General features: G+C 38.9%; 3 protein-coding genes across 30 annotated transcripts in view; all 3 read right to left on the bottom strand.

Moving 5' to 3' along the window:
* Positions 1–10408, bottom strand: part of ubp1 (upstream binding protein 1) — a 51016-nt gene extending 40608 nt beyond the window's left edge. Inside the window, exon 1 of the mRNA XM_056479697.1 lies at positions 9703–10408. Coding sequence (XP_056335672.1) covers positions 9703–9818 — 116 coding nt within the window. The 5' untranslated portion in view covers positions 9819–10408. The remainder of the gene's footprint in view (positions 1–9702) is intronic.
* Positions 1–22188, bottom strand: part of arpp21 (cAMP-regulated phosphoprotein, 21) — a 164859-nt gene extending 142671 nt beyond the window's left edge. Inside the window, exon 1 of the mRNA XM_056479693.1 lies at positions 22184–22188. The gene's annotated coding sequence lies outside the window, so the exon portion shown is untranslated. The remainder of the gene's footprint in view (positions 1–22183) is intronic.
* clasp2 (cytoplasmic linker associated protein 2) overlaps positions 15394–22919 on the bottom strand; it is a 116193-nt gene continuing 108667 nt past the window's right edge. For all 28 annotated transcript variants that reach the window (XM_056479659.1, XM_056479667.1, XM_056479661.1 and 25 more), the window contains 4 exons: positions 21832–21960; positions 21537–21743; positions 18724–18840; positions 15394–16247 (listed from right to left, as the gene is read on the bottom strand). In XM_056479659.1, coding sequence (XP_056335634.1) covers positions 16158–16247; positions 18724–18840; positions 21537–21743; positions 21832–21960 — 543 coding nt within the window. In that variant the 3' untranslated portion in view covers positions 15394–16157. The remainder of the gene's footprint in view (positions 16248–18723; positions 18841–21536; positions 21744–21831; positions 21961–22919) is intronic.

Genomic DNA, 22919 nt, shown 5'->3' with positions numbered 1-22919 from the left:
CTACACTGTTCCTATTTACTATGACCTTTTATGTGAAGCTGCTTTGACACGATCTACATTGTATAAGCGCTATACAAATAAAGGTGAATTGAATTGAATTGAAACAATATAATAAACCACCGATAAACACAACAAAGAAAGAGATCCATTTTATCCGAATGCTTTTAAAATCTTTAAACAGTCACAGGGCTCAAAAACACAAACAAATGACGATGAATTCTAATACAAACTCATCAGTGAGTATGCTCGCGATGTGACTATTGTGAATGATCCCATTGTGATACATCGATGCTGACATGATATATAGTGAAGCCCTAATAAACATCCCACAGGCCTCTGGGGTAAATAAACACTGTCATCATCACGACTTCGGCTTTCTCTCTCTCTCACACACATACAGGCAGTATCAGAGACAGCTAAATCCGCTGAGTCAGTTGGCTGGCATACGCTTGGTGTGACGTGACGTTTGTAACAGTGTGGACCGCAGGATCCCTCCTGTCTGCCAATCTGCAAGTGTTTTCTGCAATATGAGCAGCTCCACTGTAACATTCCGTTCCACAGCTGCTCATTCCACATGATCGCCAGTTAGATAATCAGAATCTCACAGCCTCGCTCACCTCCAGCGCAACACCAAAACATCACATTAGCGCCCCGTCACGGCACTGACTTACACACGCAGTGGGACAATGATAAGCATGTCTGCATGATATCTGTTCTGCTGACCCGCTTCACTCAAAACACTGCAAACAGAGCTATGAGAGCAAGCCTATAATACATAGAAGTTAAATGGCTAATGCTAGCACAAAAAGGATATATGGGGAGCTGGCATGAAAAGATATACTGCAGTATGGCATGCTGTAGTTGCATACAAAAGAAGAATTCTTTTATAACTGTTGCAGATGTTTTCAATGCCTCATTAAATCAGAAACTACATGGAAGATGTGGAAAATGTATATAATGCAATGCATATTTTAAAGTAAAAGTCATTTTTTTGTATGTAAAATGTACACTACCTGACAAAAGTCTTGTTGCCTATTTCCAAGTTTTAGAAACTAAAGGTTTAACTAGGTTAATTAGGTTAACTAGGGGGGTTAGGGTAATTAGGCAAGTTATTGTATAATGATGGTTTGTTCTGTAGACTATTGAAAATATAGAGCTTAAAGGGGCTAATAATTTTGACCTTAAAATGGTTTTAAAAAAAATAAAAATTGCTTTTATTCTAGCCGAAATAAAACAAATAAGACTTTCTCCAGAAGAAAAAACATTATCAGACATACTGTGAAAATTTCCTTGCTCTGTTAAACACCATTTAGCAAATATATAAAAAATTGAAAAACAAATTCGAAGGTGGGCTAATAATTCTGACTTCAACTGCATATATAACTGCTAATGCACAATAAACGGCAAAATTATATTGTTTTTGCAATAATTTGGGATGGCTGATGCGAAAGTGACGTTTCGCCAGTGTCGAGATCCCGAAGTGCAAGTGTTTAGAAACAATGCACCAAAGCATGATCCGAAACGCCAGGTCATGTGACTAAAATTATTGGAAGCACCCAGATCACGTGACTAAAGCAATACAAAACATCGGACATTTCAGAAGCGTTTCTAAACCTGCCGACTTTTTGTTTGAGTTGGGAAAACCCTCTATTTTATGTAGCCTAGTAGAACGTGCGTGCGCACAGTGTGCTGCAAAGGTCCTGAGTTTGTATCCCGACTTGCACAAATGCTCAGAAATTGCCACGATGTATTTTAATAATGTTAATTTTTATAACCAAAACAAGACATATTTATTCACAAAGTGTTCATTCGGATGTCAGACCAATATTAAAATAAAACATGTTACAAGTAGGCATGGGCTGATATAAGATTCTGACAGTATGATAACCTTAGATAAAAAATATCACGGTTTTGAGATTACAGCTGTAAAATATGTTCTTTTTAAATGTCTGGGTAAAAAACAAAACCTTTTTTCCCCTTTGAAAACAACATATTTAAATTTTTTAAAGATTTATAACATTTTAGAGCAGTAAACATGTCAGGCTAAATAATACAAATGAATGATTGACTTCTGCTGTCTTCATTAGTTTCAAAAACACCGATTTCTTTACCATTTAAAAGGCATCTTTGGATATTTTTTCTGCTGGAGATACTGTTGTCCTAAAAACAACAAAAAAAAAGGAAATAAAAAAATCTTACTCATACCTTAGGAACAGTAATACAGAAAATTTTGCCGGTTTTAAAACCTTGACTTTTCCAAACCGCGGTATACCTTGAACATGGTTATCGTCCCATACCTAGTTATAGCTGCATCACTCTGGATTTAAAACCATTATCTCTGCATGCTAGTCAGGAACTCTCACCGCTCACGTTCACTAAATCACTTGAAACCTTAATTCTACAACCTGGGGTTTAATACCTCAATTTGTGTAACCCTTTCTTTGCTGAAGCTGTTTTTATGAATTACACATAAATAAATGACCACTAGGTGTACTACCACAGTCACATTTCGAACTTCGACACATTTGCTTCATCTGCTTCAGTGTTTCATGAAGCCTCACTTTGCCCATTCCTAGCAATAATAGTGAATGCAACATACATGTTGCAGACGTGTGATAAATGACATTTATTTTATACACTGGATGTTAATCTAAATTTGATCAGTCAGATGAGGCCTTCCTATCTGTATCCCCGCCTCCCCAGTAGTTGCTGGTCTGCTATTGACTGGTGGAGGTGTATGTGAAGAAGACAAATATATATATATATATTTATAACCTGCCCCTTTTTTAGGCTTTGAATTTGACATCACCAAAATGGCACAATTTAGATCAAATAACATTGTGCTCTTTTTAAAAGAGTCAAAACTCTATTGGATGACTGCTTCTCAATCAGAGCTGTTTATGCTAATGAGTGAGAGATGGTCACCAATGGGCAGGGTTTTTCCCCTTTGATGACACGTACAAAGGGAGAACGTCAATCAAAGTGTTTCAGCAGACTGTTTTTATCAAGTGTGATTATAACAAATAGAAAGAGTTCATTTTCACAATTAGAGGCTGCTTATATTCACACACCGTTCACACACAACTGTGTTTAAACTCTTTATAAAAGTGATTTTTGCATAATAGGTCCCCTTTAAAACAAAATAATCAGCAGCCACGTGTATATTTTAACCTAAGCCTCTGAGGACAGATTATGGCTCATTTTCCCATAAACACCGTCTGGTCCTGTAAGGCCAATAGAGGACCATGTCAACTGCAAATCTGCAGGGTGTTGAGAAGCAGCGAGAAACTTGATATCGCAGGGGGAGAGCATGTGAACACTACAGCGCTCCAACAAAACTCTTCAGGCACTCGCACACTTGCAGAATAACAGAGCGCTCTGGGAAAATGCTGATGCTGCTTTTTCCACCACCAGCTCCAGAAGCCGCCACATCCCGGAGAAACTGCTCCATGGAAGACCTCAGGCGCATATTAATGTGGGTTTCTATCACACAGACTGTATTTCAAACTCATTTCGGACAAGTGGGAATAGTCAGAGCCGCTGGCAACTTGGAGAATCTACATATACAGAGGAAGACTCAATTTTTAACCCTCCTGTGATATTGTAATTGAAATTGTAAGTGCTGTTTAACAGAGCAGGGACATTTTTCTCACCATTTCCTTTTAGATTTTTCTTCTGAAGAAAATTTTATTCATTTTAGTTTGTCTGGAATAATAATAATAATAATAATAATAATAATAATAATAATAATAATAATAATAATAATAATGTCAATAATTAGAGGTGTAACGGTTGATCCATTATTCGTACGGATCACAACCCACGGTTTGCAACACGTGACGCGCGGATTAACATGTTTTTTAAACTCGTAGATTAATCCTAAAATTGTAATGATTACAGAGAAATCGCCTCATTTGTCAGTGAAATCACATGTATGAAAGGGTTATGAATGGGTTATTCAGGATGTGACAGGTTTCATCAAATGTGTTTTCTGTCACTACTTGTTTAGCCTACTTTAATGCATTCAGTGTAAGCTGCAGGATTAATTATTAAAAGATCAGGATCTCAACACCCACGCAACAAATTATAAATGATGGTGATTTGCATGAGCGTATTAATCCTAAGAGATTCAGTTTTTAGTTTTTTTGAGTTCGCTATGAAGTTACAAACAATCAAATAACACATAAGTACTGGGATAACAGTATATAGTTTAGATAAAAGCACTGATGTTTATGGTAAAGATTAAAATGACCGTCATAAGCATTTAACAATGCTCAAAAATGAAAGTTGTAGGCAGCAACTACATTATTTAACTAGTAGGTGGCGACAACCAGCCATCAAAAATATGCCACTGAATAATTCTTCAAAAATGATCATCTAGCAATGAAACATGAAGTTTTATGAGTAAATATCTGAATTATTTATTGAAAATTAGACTAAAAAATAAATATGGGTGTACAAATTATAAAGTTAGATTTCTACATTTAGTGTTATCAGTAACTGCAGTAGTAACAGTGAATTTTGTGAAGCTGATTATTTATTTTAAATAAAATTATATATATATATATATATATATATATATATATATATATATATATATATATGTGTGTGTGTGTGTGTGTGTGTGTGTGTGTGTGTGTGTGTGTGTGTGTGTGTATATATAACTGCCAATATTATTAGTCCACTTTTTTTTTGATTGGCTACAGAACAAACCACTGCTGTCCAATGACTTGACTAATTAAACTATTATTTAAAATAACTTGCCAAGTTAATAATTAATCTAGCTAAGTCATGATATTACATGTTAAGCTGAATATTAGTATCTCGAAAAATAATTTATTATGTTGTCATAATGGATAAAACAAATTAGTTATTTAAAATTAGTAATTAAATGTGTTTTTTTTTTTTTAAGTATTGGGGGAAAAACTCTTCGTTAAACATTAGTTAGGAAATATTTGAAAAATTATTCAAATTTCACATTAGGGCTAATAATTTTCCTTCACTAACTTCTTTTAACTGGTTCAAATATGCTCAAAGGTGATCAATAAAATGTTAAAAGCATTATATAAATTATATTCACTAATTATTACCTAAATGAAACGAATTGTGGTTTTCAAATGCTGTGAAATCTGAAAAACATGGCATGAAGGATTAATTAACTGGAAAACCAATACACATCTATGAATAAAAGGTTCACTATAAACTACTGAAAGCACATCATTGTTTGTGAGTAATGCTTAGAAATAAGAATATATTTCGTAATGGTTATTTTCCACACTATATATCTACTGACAGTCAGTCTGACAGCACCAACAGAATCATGTGATTCCCTAAGTAAATAAAGCCTCACCCTCAAGTAGTTCCAAACCTAAAAAACCATACTATGTGCACGTCAATGGCTATGAATGTCTTTAAGATACCATCTTTTGTGTTCAGCAAAAGATAAAAACTCAAACAGGTTTAGAACAAGCAGAGGAAGAGTAAATGAAATTTTAGGAAAATGATTTAAACAGAGGTCAGAGCCACCTCCAAACCGGCTGATCAGCTCCAAGTGTGCTTTATAACATTCATGGGAGTTTTGTTTAATTACTCCAATTGACTCTCATCTATTGTGTTTTATTAATATCTACACCAAACCTAAACCCAACCTCACAGTAACCAGCTGCATTATATTAATGTCTACACTAGGGCTGAGAGCATTGATATCGCAATGTGTGTATGCGCAATAGTCACATTGAAGGATTAGATCAGGGGTGTCCAAACACGGTCCTGGAGGGTTGGTGTCCTGAAAGTTTAGTTCCAACCCGAATCAGACACACCTGGGTTAGCTAATCAAGCTCTTACTATGCTTTCTAGAAACATCCTTGATGTGTGTTGAGGCAATTTGAATACTGTTAGGCCAGATAACCATAAAGCACTGTTTATTAAACCTTTGTTTGTCCTCTGTCGTATTAAGATATGCTTAATTTTTTAAATTTAACACAGAAGTACTGGGATAACAGTATATAGTTTAGATAAAAGCACTGATGTTTATGGTAAAGATTAAAATTTCAGTCATAAGCATTTAACAATGCTCAAAAATTAAAGTTGTAGGCAGCAATTACATTATTTAACCAGTAGGTGGCGACAACTAGCTATCAAAAATATGCCACTGAATAATTCTTCAAAAATGATCATCTAGCAATGAAACATGAAGTTTTATGAGTAAATATCTGAATTATTTATTGAAAATTTGCCTAAAAATATATATGGGTGTACAAATTATAAAGTTAGATTTCTACATTTAGCGTTTTCAGTAACTGTAGTAGTAACAGTGAATTTTCTGAAGCTGACTATTTATTTTAAATAAAATTATATATATATATATATATATATATATATATATATATATATATATATATATATATATATATATATATATATATATATATATATATATATATATATATATAAATTTTTTGGATTTTATGCAGATGTGGGCCATCGAAAAAGACTTGACCACCCAAGTCGATCTTAAATGAATGAAATCTTTCCAAATAGAGCTATTCAAGTCATCTGGTGAAATTATATTTATATCGAAATATACATCGCAGCAAAACAAAACATCGCAATGTCAGATTTTTCGATATTGTGCAACCTCACAGTAACGTGTTGCGTTTTATTAATGTCTTCACCTACACCAACCCAGCATACTTGGAGGTCTCGGGCTACAGTAGCCGCATTTCCACTATCACAACTAAAGCAAGCATGCCAGGGACAGTCACGTTTCCACTGTCACTTCCTGGGCCTGATCAGGCCAAAGCGGGGCTTCCTCTGGGCCAGCAGCTGGCCTATTTTGGCCCGTCGCATACCTTGGGCCAAAGAGGGCCAGCTGGGGCTTCGGGGCGGAGTGGAAAGAGAGGCGGAGTTTGCCCGAGTCTGGTAAAGATGGCGTGTCGCCATTACACTAGTTTTCCAATCGCACAGGAGTACATGCACCAAAATAAATAAATAAATAAGGGAAAGAAAAACATATAGCTATTCAGTTTAATATAGGTTATTCCATAAAACACCTTATAGGCTAGGGGTCTTTTTGCTTATGATCGCCCTTGTGTTTCCCTTTTAAATGTAAGGGTGTTGCATAAAATAATAAAGTAGCCTAGTTTTCATTTAGAAGTGATATCTCGTTGCTGCATCCTCGATGTTTCAATACCAATCATTCAATACAACCGGTAGATTCTTCCCAAGATTCATTGCGTGCTTTATTTTACTAAGATTTATTTTACTGGGATATCTAAACACATGTTAAAATACAAAAAGAGTGTGACATGTCCTAATAAAATGTCATTTTAAAGACATTTTTACGTGTACATGTATGGATCAAAGGAAATCCATTTCCAGCTTCTGTAAACCTTGTTTTGCCTTCAGATCGCTTAATATAAGTTTTAAAATCACTTTGAAAAAAGTCATTACAAATTTTATTACCAATTATTAACGGCAGCTGTTATGGTAGCTAGGGGACAAGATCGGCCTCTGTAGGCTAGATCGTCTCATTCTCATTTCAAAATGCTCGGTTTGGCCTGTGTGAACTTCGAAGGACTCACCTTTGAAGTCTGCATCCTTCTGAGGATGCAGCCTCTGGAATGAAACACAGCTACTGTTTCCGAACAGGTTTCCTAAAGCCTTGTTTATGTTTCTGCATCAAGTGATCGGCGTCACCTACAGCGCAAGCCTTGCGTGTAGCCGTGCATTTTTACTTCTGCGCGCGGTTTCTGTTCCTCTGCAATATACTTCTGAAACGCTAGCCGGCAGTAAGTGTCAATGTTTCTCTGTGTCGAGTTCCTACGCTGGGGTTTTGTTTTTTTCTGAACGCTTACTTAATGTACAAGTGGCTCAAATTCGCTCATATAGAGGCGGGAACCAACGGCCACATAGCATACGTGTGGGCTTTACGCGGAGGTATAAATCCGCATTAAGCCACCCCCCCTGCTTGCAGTTGGTCAGTTAGATAAACAACCCTGGCCTCTGATCCTCACCATTGGTAATGCCAAATTGTTGTGTTAAACCACATCATTTACATTTTTTACACAAAAACACTATGAATGGCGTATGAATGGTGTAATCTTTGCATATTCAACTGCCATATGAATATTTAATCAAATACACATTGAAATGCACATTAAGTGTACACACTATGGCTCCAAAATACTGGCGGTGCGACTGTAGTTTGTAAATGGTTGTATTGTTATTAATGGTTCATCAACAATAGATAACGTTGAACGTGGAAAAGTCACTAAAACGCTCACAGGTTTGTGCAACAGTAAACCACTTTATTTTAATAGTGATGCCCTTAAAGGTTGCAAAACTGTAGAATTTGCGCCTTTTATGGTAGCCTATAGCACGTTTTATAACGCTTCAGTTCGAACGCACATCTGAATGGGTTCATTTCTGTTTCTGTTAATATGATTTAGTAGCTACAACAACCACGACAATCTCTTTAAAAGAACGACTCACAAAGGGAAAATTTGAATTACTTTGGGTTGTTACCTGATAAGACTGACAAAAAAAAAAAAAGAGATGAAAAACCTAAAATAGCAATAGGAAACACTGAAACAATTTTGACTCTTCATATAGCCTACTTTTGTTGGGGGAAAATGCTCTTTTGTAAGAGCATTTCATTCTGTATTATCTGTATCTTTATTTAATGTATTTTTGTTGGTCGGTTATCATCTACAAAATAAACAAAATTGAATACATTTCAGGTGAAGTGGGGTGCAAATAATACTTTTTGGCCTCAAGGGAATTATGAATTACAGTCAATTAGGCCTAATATAACATTATAGTATTTCTGAGTATTTACTTTATAGTTTGAGTTATGAAATACAGTATCGAAATACTACTTGGTATTGTAATACTTCAGCTGGTATAGTATCGTAAGATTAATTAATGCTTTTGCGACAACCCTCCTGTAAAAACATGCTAAGTATTTCGATATCACTACAGTCGTCATACATGATATGAAGTGCTCCAGAATATCAAATCTCCGAATGACAATGACGTAATGACAGACGGTTTGTTTCGATGCGCAGTCTCTTATGACGTAATTGAGTTCAACGTTCGCCTCGTTTTATTAAACTATTAATCGTGTTATTCGCGAATAGTTTAAAAGCCATTTAAACAACACACACAGTACAGATACAAGTAAACAAATCCCGCGCTCGTGCGTTAAATTGATCTCATAATCGAGGAGCATTAAAAGAACAGCCTGTTCCAGGAAGTAACATCACTTCAAACACGCTTGTTTATCTTTTCAGTACAATCACAGCATGTCTGACAATCAGAAACAAGCGTATGGATACTTATTATTAATATACCAGCAGCTTTAAACAAATATTAGTACTCGTTAGCTGTGCTCAAGATGGTCAGACAAGGATGCAACTCGTTGTCTATTGTTTTGAGCTAGCCATAGCCACTCTCTCACATAGCTGTTTCATCCAGCACACAACAAAAACATCTCCCTGAGGGGCTACATGATAAATAACGCTCTCAAATCTTGAATCCATCCAACATATGTTACTTAAAACAAATCCAGAGGTTTGCAATATAAACACTTGAGGACAAGACAGCTAGCCAACTGCGTTAGCTCGCCGTCAGGGCTGCATCGCCCGCAGGTTTATTATGGACTCTTGGAAAGCTGTTGATTGCGGTGGGTGCTGCTCTAACCTCATGCTGTACGCGCCCGCCCCGAGCTCCTGCCCGATGCCCGACAAACTGGCATCGAAGTCGTGAACGAGCCCAGACTCGATGGTAGCATCGTCCATCTTCAGCACCCACGCCATGGCGCCCAGATCCTTCTCCTCCGACTCTAACCGGAGCGCCGCCAGCTTCACCGTGTAGCCGACAGCACAGCACCTGCGCGGAGCTCGCCTTGCCGCAGCTAGTCCCACCACAGCTGGTTAGTTGCCCGAACACGGAAGGCTAGCTGTTAAAAGCAGGGCAAACGGCTCTAACGTTAGCCCCGAGTGCCGTGTGCCTCGCCATTGCTTCAGTTTCACAGTAACACAGGCGAGAAATAACAAGAGTCACGAACTCTCCGGAAGAGATGCGTTTCCAGCTCACTGTGCTACCGCATATGCATTAGCACACATCATTTTCCCCCTGTATGCGATCTTCCATTATATAAACGCAGGGAGGGAGGACGCTGTCACCGCATTCACACGCAATGTCCGCTCGAGTAAACACCGGAGAGCGTCTTCTTCTAATCCTGACCGCAGCAGGGTTGTGTTTGGACGATAGCTGTCCTCCGAAAACGCTCGCCCAGTTTCATCGTGCTGTGTGTGTTGTTTTGGAGGATCAAATTAACAGCAGCTCGACGCGGCCCTCCGTCTGCCACCATTCAAACCGCAAACTCGAGCTGCAGCCGCTGCGGGATCCGCTCGGGAATCTGACAGCCAATCATCGAGCTCTGCGAGCCGCGCTCAGCCAATCAGATTCTGAGGATCTGTCGTCACCGTCTGCCTGACTAGCGCTCCGATTCACTTCGCAATATGGTAAATAAATGTAAATAATAAAGCCCTCAGGACTACTCATTATTTGCAAACGGTATCGTCATAGGTTATTAGTTAATTTTTTATTCCTCTGGCTAATACTTTTCTGTTCTACCTGTAATAATATGTAACGTTACTGGTCGAAATTATGTGTAGTTCTCTTGTTGTTGTGTGTTCATAGGCAAATAAATATTAATAATCACCAGTATGCGAATTACACACTGACTATCAGGTGGTCAACTTTTTTCGGTTAGTTTGTGTAGTACATGCTTCAGTCATTTGTGCATTTATTTTTAATTACATTTAGTTTAATGATAATAAGTATTTAAGTGTTGTGACCTTCAGTATTCTCTGATTAGCTATTTCAGATATTACTGTAGGACAAACTACAAACGTTATTATCCATCTAATTTTGCTTTACTTCGAGGTTAAATGTAGAAACAAACATCTATTTCACTATGTATAAGTCTTGTGAACACTGTCTATCGCTCTTCCGATGTGATGCGATTAAGCTTTGGTTTTAGGGGTGGTCAAATTTATATTTATATTATCTATCATTTTCATTCATTCATTTTCCTTCGGCTTAGTCCCTTTAGCCACAGTGGAATGAACCGCCAACTTATCCAGCATATGATTTACACAGTGGATGCCTTTCCAGCTTCTACCCAAACACCCTCATTCACAATCATACTACGGTCAATTTAGCTTATTCAGTTCACCTGTACCGCATGTGTTTGGACTGTGGGGGAAACCAGAGCACCCGGAGGAAACCCAAAAACGAACATGGGACTTGAACCAGCGACCTTCTTGATGTGAGGTGAGAGTTCTAACCACTGTGCTACCCCATCTATCCTTTTAATTATTAACATTATTATTTCAAATATATTCATTTATTTTCTATTCGGCTTAGTCTCTTTATTAATCAGGGGTCGCCACAGCGGAATGAGCCACCAACTAATCCAGAATGTTTTTACACAGCGGATGCCCTTCCATCTGCAACCCATAACTGGGAAACATCCATACACACTCATTTACATACATACACTACGGCTGATTTAGCTTACCCAATTCACCTGTACCACATGTTTTTGGACTGTGGGGAAAATCAGAGAACCCAGAGGAAACCCACGCCAACACGGGGAGCACATGCAAACTCCACACAGAAATGCCAACTGACCTAGCTGGGGTTCGAATCAGCGACCTTCTTGATTATTTAAAATACATATTAGAATTAAATATTTCTCAGTATTAGAACTGACCCCCTCCCCACCATAGATCTTGTTTTGACGTCCATCAGGGGGATCAAGCCTTAAATAATGGGGTCAATCCCCCCTCAACCCCCCTGTAATTTGCATCCTGATAATCACCATAGGCGTCCAAACAAAATATAATCTTTAACTCGCTTAGCATACATCAACATGTCACCTGGAAGAGGAAATGCAGGCGGTTTTCCAGATTAGTTGTTTTATAACACACATGAATTAAATGTTTAATCTATAAGCATATTATATCTGATCAAACTTCTGAATGTTACATATTTTATTTCATTAAAAAAGGGAAATTCTTTGAAATCTAGACCCCTGCAGACAAAACACACCCAAAACAATGCTATACATTCATGCAGTTCTTATTTCGATTTTGAGTATGTTTTTGAATATGCACTGAAAAACTTATTCAAAGATGACTCCTTGGATTTACTCAATTTTTTTACGTTAAGTGGTTGTAAACAATTTATTTGGGCTGAATTTAAACAAACAAATTAAGTTGAACATTGCTCAATTTAATTTGTTTGTTTAAATTCAACACAAATAAATTGTTTGCAACAGTTTTGCATGCAACACTTTTTTCAGTGTGGAAACCTTCCTAAAACAGTCGTATCTCTTTAAAATGCTGGTAATAATTGTTTAAAACCAGTAAAAAGTTTTGTTACCTTATAAATATGCAGTTTTTAAAAATTAAGTATCTCTTCTCAGTCAAATCGTATCTAACTTTTAAGTTCAAATAACTTAAAAAAATTACTTTAACCATTGTGTAAGCAACATTTATTTTCAGCCTGATAAAGTCCATATTACAGTGACAAGAACACAGAGATATACAGACAGATAAATCTGAGATATTAAACAGGACTGGCTCTCTTATCCAGACCACCAACAAATAAACAAAGCTGGAGTGTTTAAAGCTGAAGCACTTGATTTGTTTTTATTGATTTATGGCCTGTATATATTTCTCAAATGGAAATTATGTCGAAGGTTCCCAGTTGTTAAATTGATTGTTAAATTGTTAAAATCCCAGTTGGCTGGGGTAGCTGTATGAAATCCAAAAGGTTATATTCTTAAATCACCTGTTTCTAAATGGTCTGTCTCAAAAAGTTAGGGGGGACGTATCCCCTCCGGTTGCTACGCCCCTGCCCTAAAGGCCTATGGGGTTTCCTGGGTGGACCGCATTTCCACTATCGGGCCAGTGTGAGCCAGGGCTTTAATCGGGCCAGGCCGGGCCAATAGCCCGGGAGGTTGAGAAATGAGGCCGAAACCATGTTGCGTTTCCACTGTCGGGCTAGTTGCTCGCAGCGCGTCACGCAAACACCGCCCCCAGAACGTCCCCCGAATCAAACGTCACACAACCCGCCCACTTCAGCGGGAACAAAAAAACTCAAATTATAACCACAAACACAACCTGGCATCACTACGAGAGCTGGAAGATGGAGAACACCGAAGCGATTGCTTTTTTACTGTTTGTGGTCTGTTGGTGTAAGGCCAGACAGCGATCCCTGGATAAGGACATTCGACTTCGGCGGCATTTATTTTTTCTTCTTCTTAGTGAGTTGATCAAGCGCGATAGCAAAACAAATGTAAGGGAAGAAAGCATCTTGTCTCCTCTTTACCTGACAGGAAAACTCTGCCTTTGTACTCAACCCCGCCCCGAAGCCCCAGTTGGCCCTCCTTGGCCCAAGGTATTCGGCGGGCCGAAAAAGGCCAGACGCTGGCCCCAAGGAAGCCCCGCTTTGGCCCGATTACGCCCCGGAAGTGATAGTGGAAACGCGACTGGCCTTGGCTCGCTCGCTTTAGGCGCGATAGTGGAAACGCGGCTAATCTCCCCACTCATGCAATCATTGCTTGGTTTGATCTATCCTCTTCATTTTACCTGATGGATGTACAGTTAAAGCTTTTGTTAATTTGTTAATGTATGAAGTTTATGAGAGTAGAGAGTAACATTCGCTGCTTTTCCCCTATCGTCCCAAACCGAGAACACTGAGGTACAGTTACGGCTGTTTGTCCACTGAGCCTGGAACGGCGCGGCACAATTACAAACCGTTCTCGGCCTGGAATTCTCGGGCATGGTTAGACAACCGTGCTGAACTGTGCCGACAGATTCTGTATTGGTAATTGGTGTCAAGTGTAATTGTTACAATTTAAATGATACAAATAACAGCCGCATGATTGTTCTGTGAGTTTTATGGTAAATTGTTATGTGTAAAGGTATTTACAGAGAAGGAACAATAAAAAAGATGGTTGACAGAGTGTATTCTGTGTCCTACTGATAAATATACAGAAGGTTTAATATCTATATGTGTTAATGAGAAGAGAGCACAGAGTGTGTGCAGAATTCATTGTTGTAAAAAGAGAAAAACAATACAAAAGGGAACAAAATCTGTATGTTTGATTAAATGAAACACTGTTTGTGGAGATATTTTTGCAGTACATGATTTGTGAGGATATGTTTGCTATAATATGACTGTTAATAAACAGATGCTACTAAGCTGCGCCTGGGGAAAGACACTGTCTCAATGGGATTTTGTTTTTCCTGATAACAGGGTATATGCTGAAGCATGCTAATAGGACTTTTTATTTACCAGTTACCTGGGTTAATCGTTTCCGGTGAAGTGTATGCCAATGCAAAATCGGTGCGTTTAAGGTCTGTTTCTTTAAAAATCAGCGAGTGATATCCGATATAAAGTGGGTCTCAGATTGTACAAGAAGCACTGCATTAAATTACATTTCTCCCGCCATGTCTTTATAACATGAGCATTTATTTTACCCCAGTATAATCAATGGAGATTCTGCGCTAGCCTGTCGATTCTGACAGGCGCGTGCGAGCAAACGGCTTTTTGTCTCGTTTACACTTGAGCAACTAAATGAATGCCAAAATCTGTTTAACTGAATGTATTTGAATTACATTACAACATTGATGCTGTAAAAGGAACCGAATAAAATGGAAAAAACTCACAATAACAGGTCACCGGAAGTTTATCAGTATGGGAAAACACTAGCTCGGCATATACCCTATTTAGGCACTTTTAATCTGCCTACGAGTTCCATAGCCGGGACCCGTAACATTAGGACCCACACAGACCGCAGGTTGAGCGCCCCCTGCTGGTCTCACTAACACCACTTCCTGCAGCAGCCTAGTTTTCCCATCCAGGGACTAACCGAGACACTGCTCGCTGCAGAGCCGCTTGAGCTCTCGCTCCTACTCCTATAAGCTGTTTTAATGCGTACACCCACCCCACCCAGTGCAAGGAAGGACGAGCTGCAGCTCAAGCTCCCCCTTGCTGGAGCTCAGCTCTGCCCAAGTGGCTCTGCAGTGAGCACCACTTGTATTGACTGGGTATAGCCGTGCTTAACTTCAGTGGGCGACCAGAGAGAGTTGCAGAGGACTAGCTGCTGGCTATGTGATATTTTTTTAAAAGAATTATTGATTAAAATGAACAGTTTTATTTTTAATGCACACTTTTCCATTTATTTGCATGAACAACATGACTGAGTTAATACTTTTAGTCTCATTTGTTGTGTTCACTTTAATAACACAAAGAAATGCGTAAAGATTTAAAACAATGAAATAAATAACGCCAGAAATCCTGAGACGACAATCGGTTCATTACTGTACATTTTCTTTATTTTAATTTCATCGTTAGCACAGTTCTAGAAATGCAGCGGGAAGAAACAGAGCTTCCTCACGGGGGGAGAAAGAGCGACACCTACAGGAAGGAAGTGACACGACATTTGCGGCATTTAGATGCGTAAATACATTTCTACAAATTCCCCATCAGAGAAGAATGACACTATGCTACTTAAAAGAATCCACACGCCTTCAGGACGTCACAAGACCTTCTTAAATATTCCTCGTTGTTAAGGTATACATAGATACATATTGCCTATGTGGGGTGTGTGGTCTCACATGTGGCCTCTTGGGGGCGACCAACGCTTCCAGGTAGGCGACCAGATAAAAAGGTTGGGTTTTATTTTCGTGACATGCATATAGCCAAGCGAAGTATGCCTTATAATAGAGCAAGCTGGACCAACCGCTCACTGTTATGAACTGATATGACCGTTAATAATCGATTAGGAACGTTAACGACACGTCGCTCGCACCAGGAAGTTTCGTACTTCATCTTAAAAATCATCGTTCGATAAAAAGAATGATCTCCGCGTTGCACAGAATCACACCAGGACTCTCTCCGCTGGATTTTGCGCTCTTCTCGTGATGTTCTCACCGTGAAGCAGAGTCTCAGAGTCGCAGGAGGCTGCATGCGGTGGTGTGTGTTTCTGTGGGAAAGCGCAGGTGTGTGTGTATGTTGGTGTTTGCATGTGAGTTAAAAAGCTGGCCGGGGTGCTGTAGTTGAGGATGGAGCGGTTACAGGCCCTGCCCTCCCACATCTGAAGACTGGTCACTGCAGCTGGAGCCGCTCTGAGCTCGCTTTATGTACAGATTCAACAGTTTCAGCTGGAGAGAGAGAGAGAGAGAGAGAGAGAGAGAGAGAGAGAGAGAAAGAGAGAGAGAGAGAGGTTGTTCATGTTAGATTTACAATCAGAGGAAAATTAGAGTGAAGATGGTCGCACACCAGAGCAGAAGTACTAGAACTATTGCGAAAAACTGTTCGAGAAATCAATTCAAAATGCATCGTTATTCTCTCTGTACTCCATTCTGAACGGATTCTGATTCTAGGCTAGTTTTTAAACAGCGGATAGCGCTTTAAGCTAGTGTTTAACAGTAGACGACCCCCTCTAGGCTAGTTTTTAAAATGGAAACAGTTTTAGGGCTAGTTCTACCATTGTTCTAGGCTAGTTTTTAACAGCAGATGGATTTTTTAATAGTAGATGACGCTCTAGGCTATTTTATTAATAAGTAAATGACGCTCTAGGTTAGTTTTTAAACAGCAGATGTTGCTTTATGCTAGTTATTAACAGCAGATGGCACTCTAGGCTAGTTTTAAACAGCAGATGGCACTCTAGGCTAAATTTTAACAGTGGACGGCACATTAGGCATGTTTTTAAACAGCAGACGGCACTCTAGGTAAGTGCTCCAGGCTAGTTTTTAAACAGCGGATAGTGCTTTAAACTAGCTTTTAACAGTAGACGGCCCCCTCTAGGCTAGTTTTTAAAATGGACACAGTTTTAGGGCTAGTTCTACCACAGTTCTAGGCTAGTTTTTAACAGCAGATGTCACTTTAAACTTGTTATTACAGGAGATGGCACTCTAGGCTAGATTTTAACAGTAGATGACGCTCTAAGCAATTTTTTTAATAAGTAAATGACGCTCTAGGTTAGTTTTTCAACAGCAGACGGTGCTTTATGCTAATCATTAACAGCAGAAGTCACTTTAGACTTGTTTTTAACAGCAGATGGCACTCTAGGCTAGTTTTTAATAGTATTTTATTAATAAGTAAATGACGCTCTAGGTTAGTTTTTCAACAGCAGACGGTGCTTTATGCTAATCATTAACAGCAGAAGTCACTTTAGACTTGTTTTTAACAGCAGATGGCACTCTAGGCTAGTTTTTAATAGTATTTTATTAATAAGTAAATGACGGTCTAGGTTAGTTTTTAAACAGCAGATGTTGCTTTATGCTAGTCATTAACAGCAGATGGCACTCTAGGCTAGTTTTTAAACAGCAGATGGCACTCTAGGCTAAATTTTAACAGTGGACGGCACATTAGGCATGTATTTAAACAGCAGATGGCACTCTAGGTAAGTGCTCCAGGCTAGTTTTTAAACAGCGGATAGTGCTTTAAGCTAGTTTTTAACAGTAGACGACCCCCTCTAGGCTAGTTTTTAAAATGAGACAGTTTTAGGGCTAGTTCTACCATAGTTCCAGGCTAGTTTTTAATAGCAGATGTCACTTTAGACTTGTTTTTAACAGCAGATGGCGCTCTAAGCTAGTTTTATAACATTAGACAGCAATCTAGGTTGTGTTTTTCACAGCAGATGCAGCTCTAGGCTTTTCTTAAGTTTTAACTATCCAGAGTCTCAGCTAGGATGACTTAAAATCAAATTTAAACCACAAACTTGATTAAAGCCACAACTATCATGCACATCTTATCAAAGAAGCTCAGTTGTGTGATCAGTAGTAAATCTCCTCTAAAGGGTAGAGAGTTCTCTCACACAGAAATTCCAAATATTAAAAAAAAGTTACAAAATGCATGGAATCACTAAAGGAGACCTTTATTCACCACACCACAAGCTGCGTAAGACAATGGCAGTATCCGAAATCATCTACTACTCAAGTAGGCACTACATCTGAATTTGAATTTACTACATGACCATTAGAAAAGTACGTTTCATATGGAATGAATGCGAGTAGTATGAACTCAGACGTAATACATCCGCCATTTGTCATTATCACGTGAACTACCCGCATCAGTTGCGTCACTTCACTCCCATTCATAAAATCTCTCGCGGTGCATTATGGGATAGCAAAGCCTCCATCAGATGCGCACTTCAGAATCTCACTGGATGTAGTTCATCCAGATACTTCTCGCATATACTACTCTGACATACTACTCTGCTCGCATACTGTTTTTAGCTTACTATATAGTATGGAAGTATGCGATTTTAGATGCAGACAATTTTTGTTATGGACAGATGCACTTCATTGGGCTTTTTTTGAACTGCTGATAAACATTTGCCAACCATTGGCACTGTAGACCTGGAAAAGCCCTAGATCATTTTTAAAATGACTCTGATTGGATTCAACTGAAAGAAGAAACTTATAAACACACGATGATGCCTTGAGGACGAGTAAAAAAAATGAGATAATTAAAATTCTTAGGTGAACTAACCCTTTAACACCACTCACTTGTGAACAGATTGAAGAAAAAACGTAAACAGGGTCATACAAAAAATTGTTTGTATTTTAAAGTGCTTCTCGTCCGGTGTGCAACTCTCAAATAAAAGGTAAACTGCTGGAGAAAACGGCTCACCTTGCTGCCGGACAGCTGGCTGAGGTGGGGTTTCAGATCCTCTCCAATGACGGCATAGATGGCCACAAGGCAAAATACACAGGCCTTTCGTACACTGCTCTCAGAGTTATCATAACCCTGCAAAGGGCAGAGAGAGAGAGAATGATGTTCAAAACATGTAGGCAGCATCTCTACCAAGAGCTTATAACATTACAGAGATCCCCAGGATTAGCGAAAGTCCATGTTTTCTTGTTTTCTGAATAAGTCCACTAGCTGATGTTTATAAAGTAAAACTACAGTAAAGTTTATTGACAAAATCGGATGTTGGTTTGAAAAAATGAATTACTTTGTAGCTAGCATCACTTAGCATGTTGTTAACTAATGTAGCACATTTCTACCATGATTTAGCAGGTTTATAACATCAATCAATTAACATATTGCTAACATGCTTCAACATTTATTTGCACGTTGCTTGCTAATATGAATTACTACATTGCTAGCATGTTTTAAGCACAACTAGCATTTTGCTAACCTAGCAAGAATTAACACTAATAGCATGAAATAAAAACGCTAACATGTTTCTTGCATAGTTCACATTGTTAGCATGTTTCTAGCATGTTCCAGGCTAGTTGATAGGTTTAGCTAATGAGAGCTTGTTGGATATAGATTAAACGCTCTGTGCAGTGTTAATTTCATTGATTCATTTTATTTGTCAATTTTCATGATGAACCAGTTTCTATCGACAAAAACGAAATAAACGTTAAGTGATGATGACGACAACTATAATAAAAATATCCTGACATTTTTATAGACTGATAAAAATGATATGAAAATGTGATTGAGACGTTTTTTTGGAAAATATCCAATCAGAACTAATCTTGGTGTGTGATGCACGAGGCACACACACACATTTGAACAGTAACTGATCCACAGAAGACGCGGGATGTGATTACAACATTATAGGAGTAGAGTAGGTTTAGTCGACTACAATCTTATGAACTTTAGTCGACTAAAACTGAAATGATTCAAAAGACTAAAATATGACTAAAACTAAATCAAAATTTGCTGTCAAAATGAACACCGACTCTGTGAGATTCACTGTTTGAAAGAGGTTGACCAAATGAGCAATTTTAAGAAACTATAAATGCTATCAGTTAGAAATGACAGCATAAAACAAAGCAAAGTTTGGTGTTTGTAGCTTGAAATAGATTAAAATGACTAACTACAACCTTAAAAGATAATAAAATAAAATAAAATAATGTATAAAGATTTTTTAGCATGTTTTATACAGCTCCAGGGATGTCTTGGCAACTTATTGGCCCCAAACCTTTGAATGGACAGTATAGATTTATAATAACTTTTCATTATAGAATGGCACTAATGACCTTTGGTCACTCGCGCCAATGCCAATCGTCAGTTTCAAGGGTGCCAGCAGTGAAAATCTTGGACTATTGTTCTCTGATGAGTCCACCTTTACTGTCTTTCTCACATCTGGGAGAGTTACGGTGTGGAGAAGCCCCAAAGACGCATATCACCCAGACTGCTGCATGCCCAGAGTGAAGCATGGGGTGGATCAGTGATGGTTTGGGCTCAACATTATGGCATTCCCTAGGCCCAATACTTGTGCTAGATTGGCATGTCACTACCAAGGACTACTGAACCTAGCTGGAGGACCATGTGCACCCAATAGCCGCATTTCCACTATCGCGCCTAAAGCGAGCGAGCCAGGGCGAGCCAAGGCCAGTCGCGTTTCCACTATCACTTCCGGGGCGTAATCGGGCCAAAGCGGGGCTTCCTTGGGGCCAGCGTCCGGCCTTTTTCGGCCCGCCGAATACCTTGGGCCAAGGAGGGCCAACTGGGGCTTCGGGGCGGGGCTACCTACAAAGGCGGTGTTTTCCTGTCAGGTAAAGAGGAAACAAGATGCTTTCTTCTCTTACATTTGTTTTGCTATCGCGCTTGATCAACTCACTAAGAAGAAGAAAAAATGGATAGCAGACAGTACTGGTCAGTTGAGGACACCAGGGCTCTTCTGAACATTTGGGCCGAGGAAAATGTTCAGAGGCAAATAGACGGCGTTTGCAGAAATGAGGACGTTATCAAGTACATCGTACATCGCTGTCTGGCCTTACACCAACAGACCACAAACAGTAAAAAAGCAATCGCTTCGGTGTTCTCCATCTTCCAGCTCTCGTAGTGATGCCAGGTTGTGTTTGTGGTTATAATTTGAGTTTTTTGTTCCCGCTGAAGTGGGCGGGTTGTGTGACGGGTTGTGTGACGTTTGATTCGGGGGACGTTCTGGGGGCGGTGTTTGCGTGACGCGCTGTGAGCAACTAGCCCGACAGTGGAAACGCGACATGATTTCGGCCTCATTTCTCAACCTCCCGGGCTATTGGCCCGGCCTGGCCCGATTAAATCCCTGGCTCGCACTGGCCCGATAGTGGAAATGCGGCTAATGGTTCAAACATTGTATCCTAAAGGCAGTGCTATGTATCAGGATGATAATGCACCAATACACACAGCAAGACTGGTGACACAGTGGTTAGAGGAACATGATAGGGAAGTTGAACATCTCCCATGGCCTGCACAGTCACCTGACCTAAATATTATTGAGCCGTTTTGGAGGAGCGAGTTAGGAATCCCTTTGGCCAATGTGCAGGACTTGTATTTGGCATTCCCAAGAATTGATGCTTTATTGGCCTCAAAAGGAAGCCCTACATCATATTAATGAATTATTGTTTCAGTTTCATTGTCCAAGCCCTGTAGTTTACAGTATAGAATGGCACTAGAACTAATAAAGTGTGTATATTAAATACGATAAATGTAAACATATTGACCTGAATGAGGCCGGGGACGATCTCTGGGAGCATCTGAATAAGACCCTCTTTGGGAAGACGGTCGATGACTTTGGTGAGCATCTTGATGGCAGCGAGGTTGATGGGATAGTCCGCTGACTGGATGATAGGACACAACACTTTTATACACTGGTCAGGACTTATCGAGGTGGCCAACATGGACGCCGCCTCCTCTGCAGCCCGCACCACCTGACAGAGAGAGAAAACAACATTTTGCATGCGAGTTCAGATGTGTGCTTCAGTTGTCAGTCTAATACGATCATCTCTAATATCTGACCTCTTTATGTGGATCTTTATGTGCTTCCAGAGCCTTCATAATAGTGAGCTCTGCATAGTTTTTAAAGCGCCACGGCTGCCTGTTGAGGATTTCCTTTAGCACCCGCAGGGCTAATGCCCGAATGACATGCTGAGAGAGAGAAAAACAAAGGTCAGCAAGAAAATGAGATGCTTTTTGTTGGCAACACAACTTGTTTTGATTGCAATAGTAGGATTGTCGATGTAAAAAAACGGCATGGATAATTAAGTTTTAACAAGGATTTATAAACTAATAAAAATGTTTTGAGCTGAGGTTGTAATCCTTATGCTCTCAAAATACTTTAAGTAATAAAAATGCTTCTTTATTATAATCTGAAATGTGCCGCCACTTATATACAGAGTATATACAGGAATCAGAGAGTGAAATTCAATACCTTTTAAGACCTTTTTTAAGACTCTTCCGATACATTTTAAGACCTTATCCCCACTTTTCAACCAGAAACACTGGCGAGATATTAACTTACAGTATATTTACTAAATATTAATGTAAGAAATTAATCCAAAACTAAAACATTATTCACATACTGAATAAAAATCTATTAAATCTAGCTAATTCAGCACGTAGGCGCCTATAGAATTGCAGAAATAATGGTGTTGCATTGGTTACTGCAGTAAACAAAGCAGCGTGATGTCAAATCTAGCAGGGTTTCATAAACTACACAGCATCCTGATATTCACAGATTTAATTCAGACAAACTTTAGCATACAACTATACATTGCATAAACAAAACTGGTACAAAATCTAATACTTTGCAAAATAGCATTTAAGACTTTTTAATACTTTTTAAGGGCATTAAATCTCTCTACATAGATTCATCAACTTTTAATTCTTTTTAAGACCCCGCAGACAGCCTGTATATTTACATTTACATTTACATTTAGTCATTTAGCAGACGCTTTTATCCAAAGTGACTTACAAATGAGGACAAGGAAGCAATTTACACAACTATAAGAGCAGCAGTGAACAAGTGCTATAGACAAGTTTCAGGTGTGTAAAGTCTAAGAAGCAAAGCATTAGAGATTTATTTTATTTTATTTTTTTGAGAGAGA

This window comes from Danio aesculapii, chromosome 19 (genome assembly GCF_903798145.1).
Source record: "Danio aesculapii chromosome 19, fDanAes4.1, whole genome shotgun sequence".
Taxonomy (NCBI): Eukaryota; Metazoa; Chordata; class Actinopteri; order Cypriniformes; family Danionidae; genus Danio; species Danio aesculapii.
Note: the sequence above shows the minus strand (reverse complement) of the source record. Positions and strands in the feature narration are given on the sequence as shown.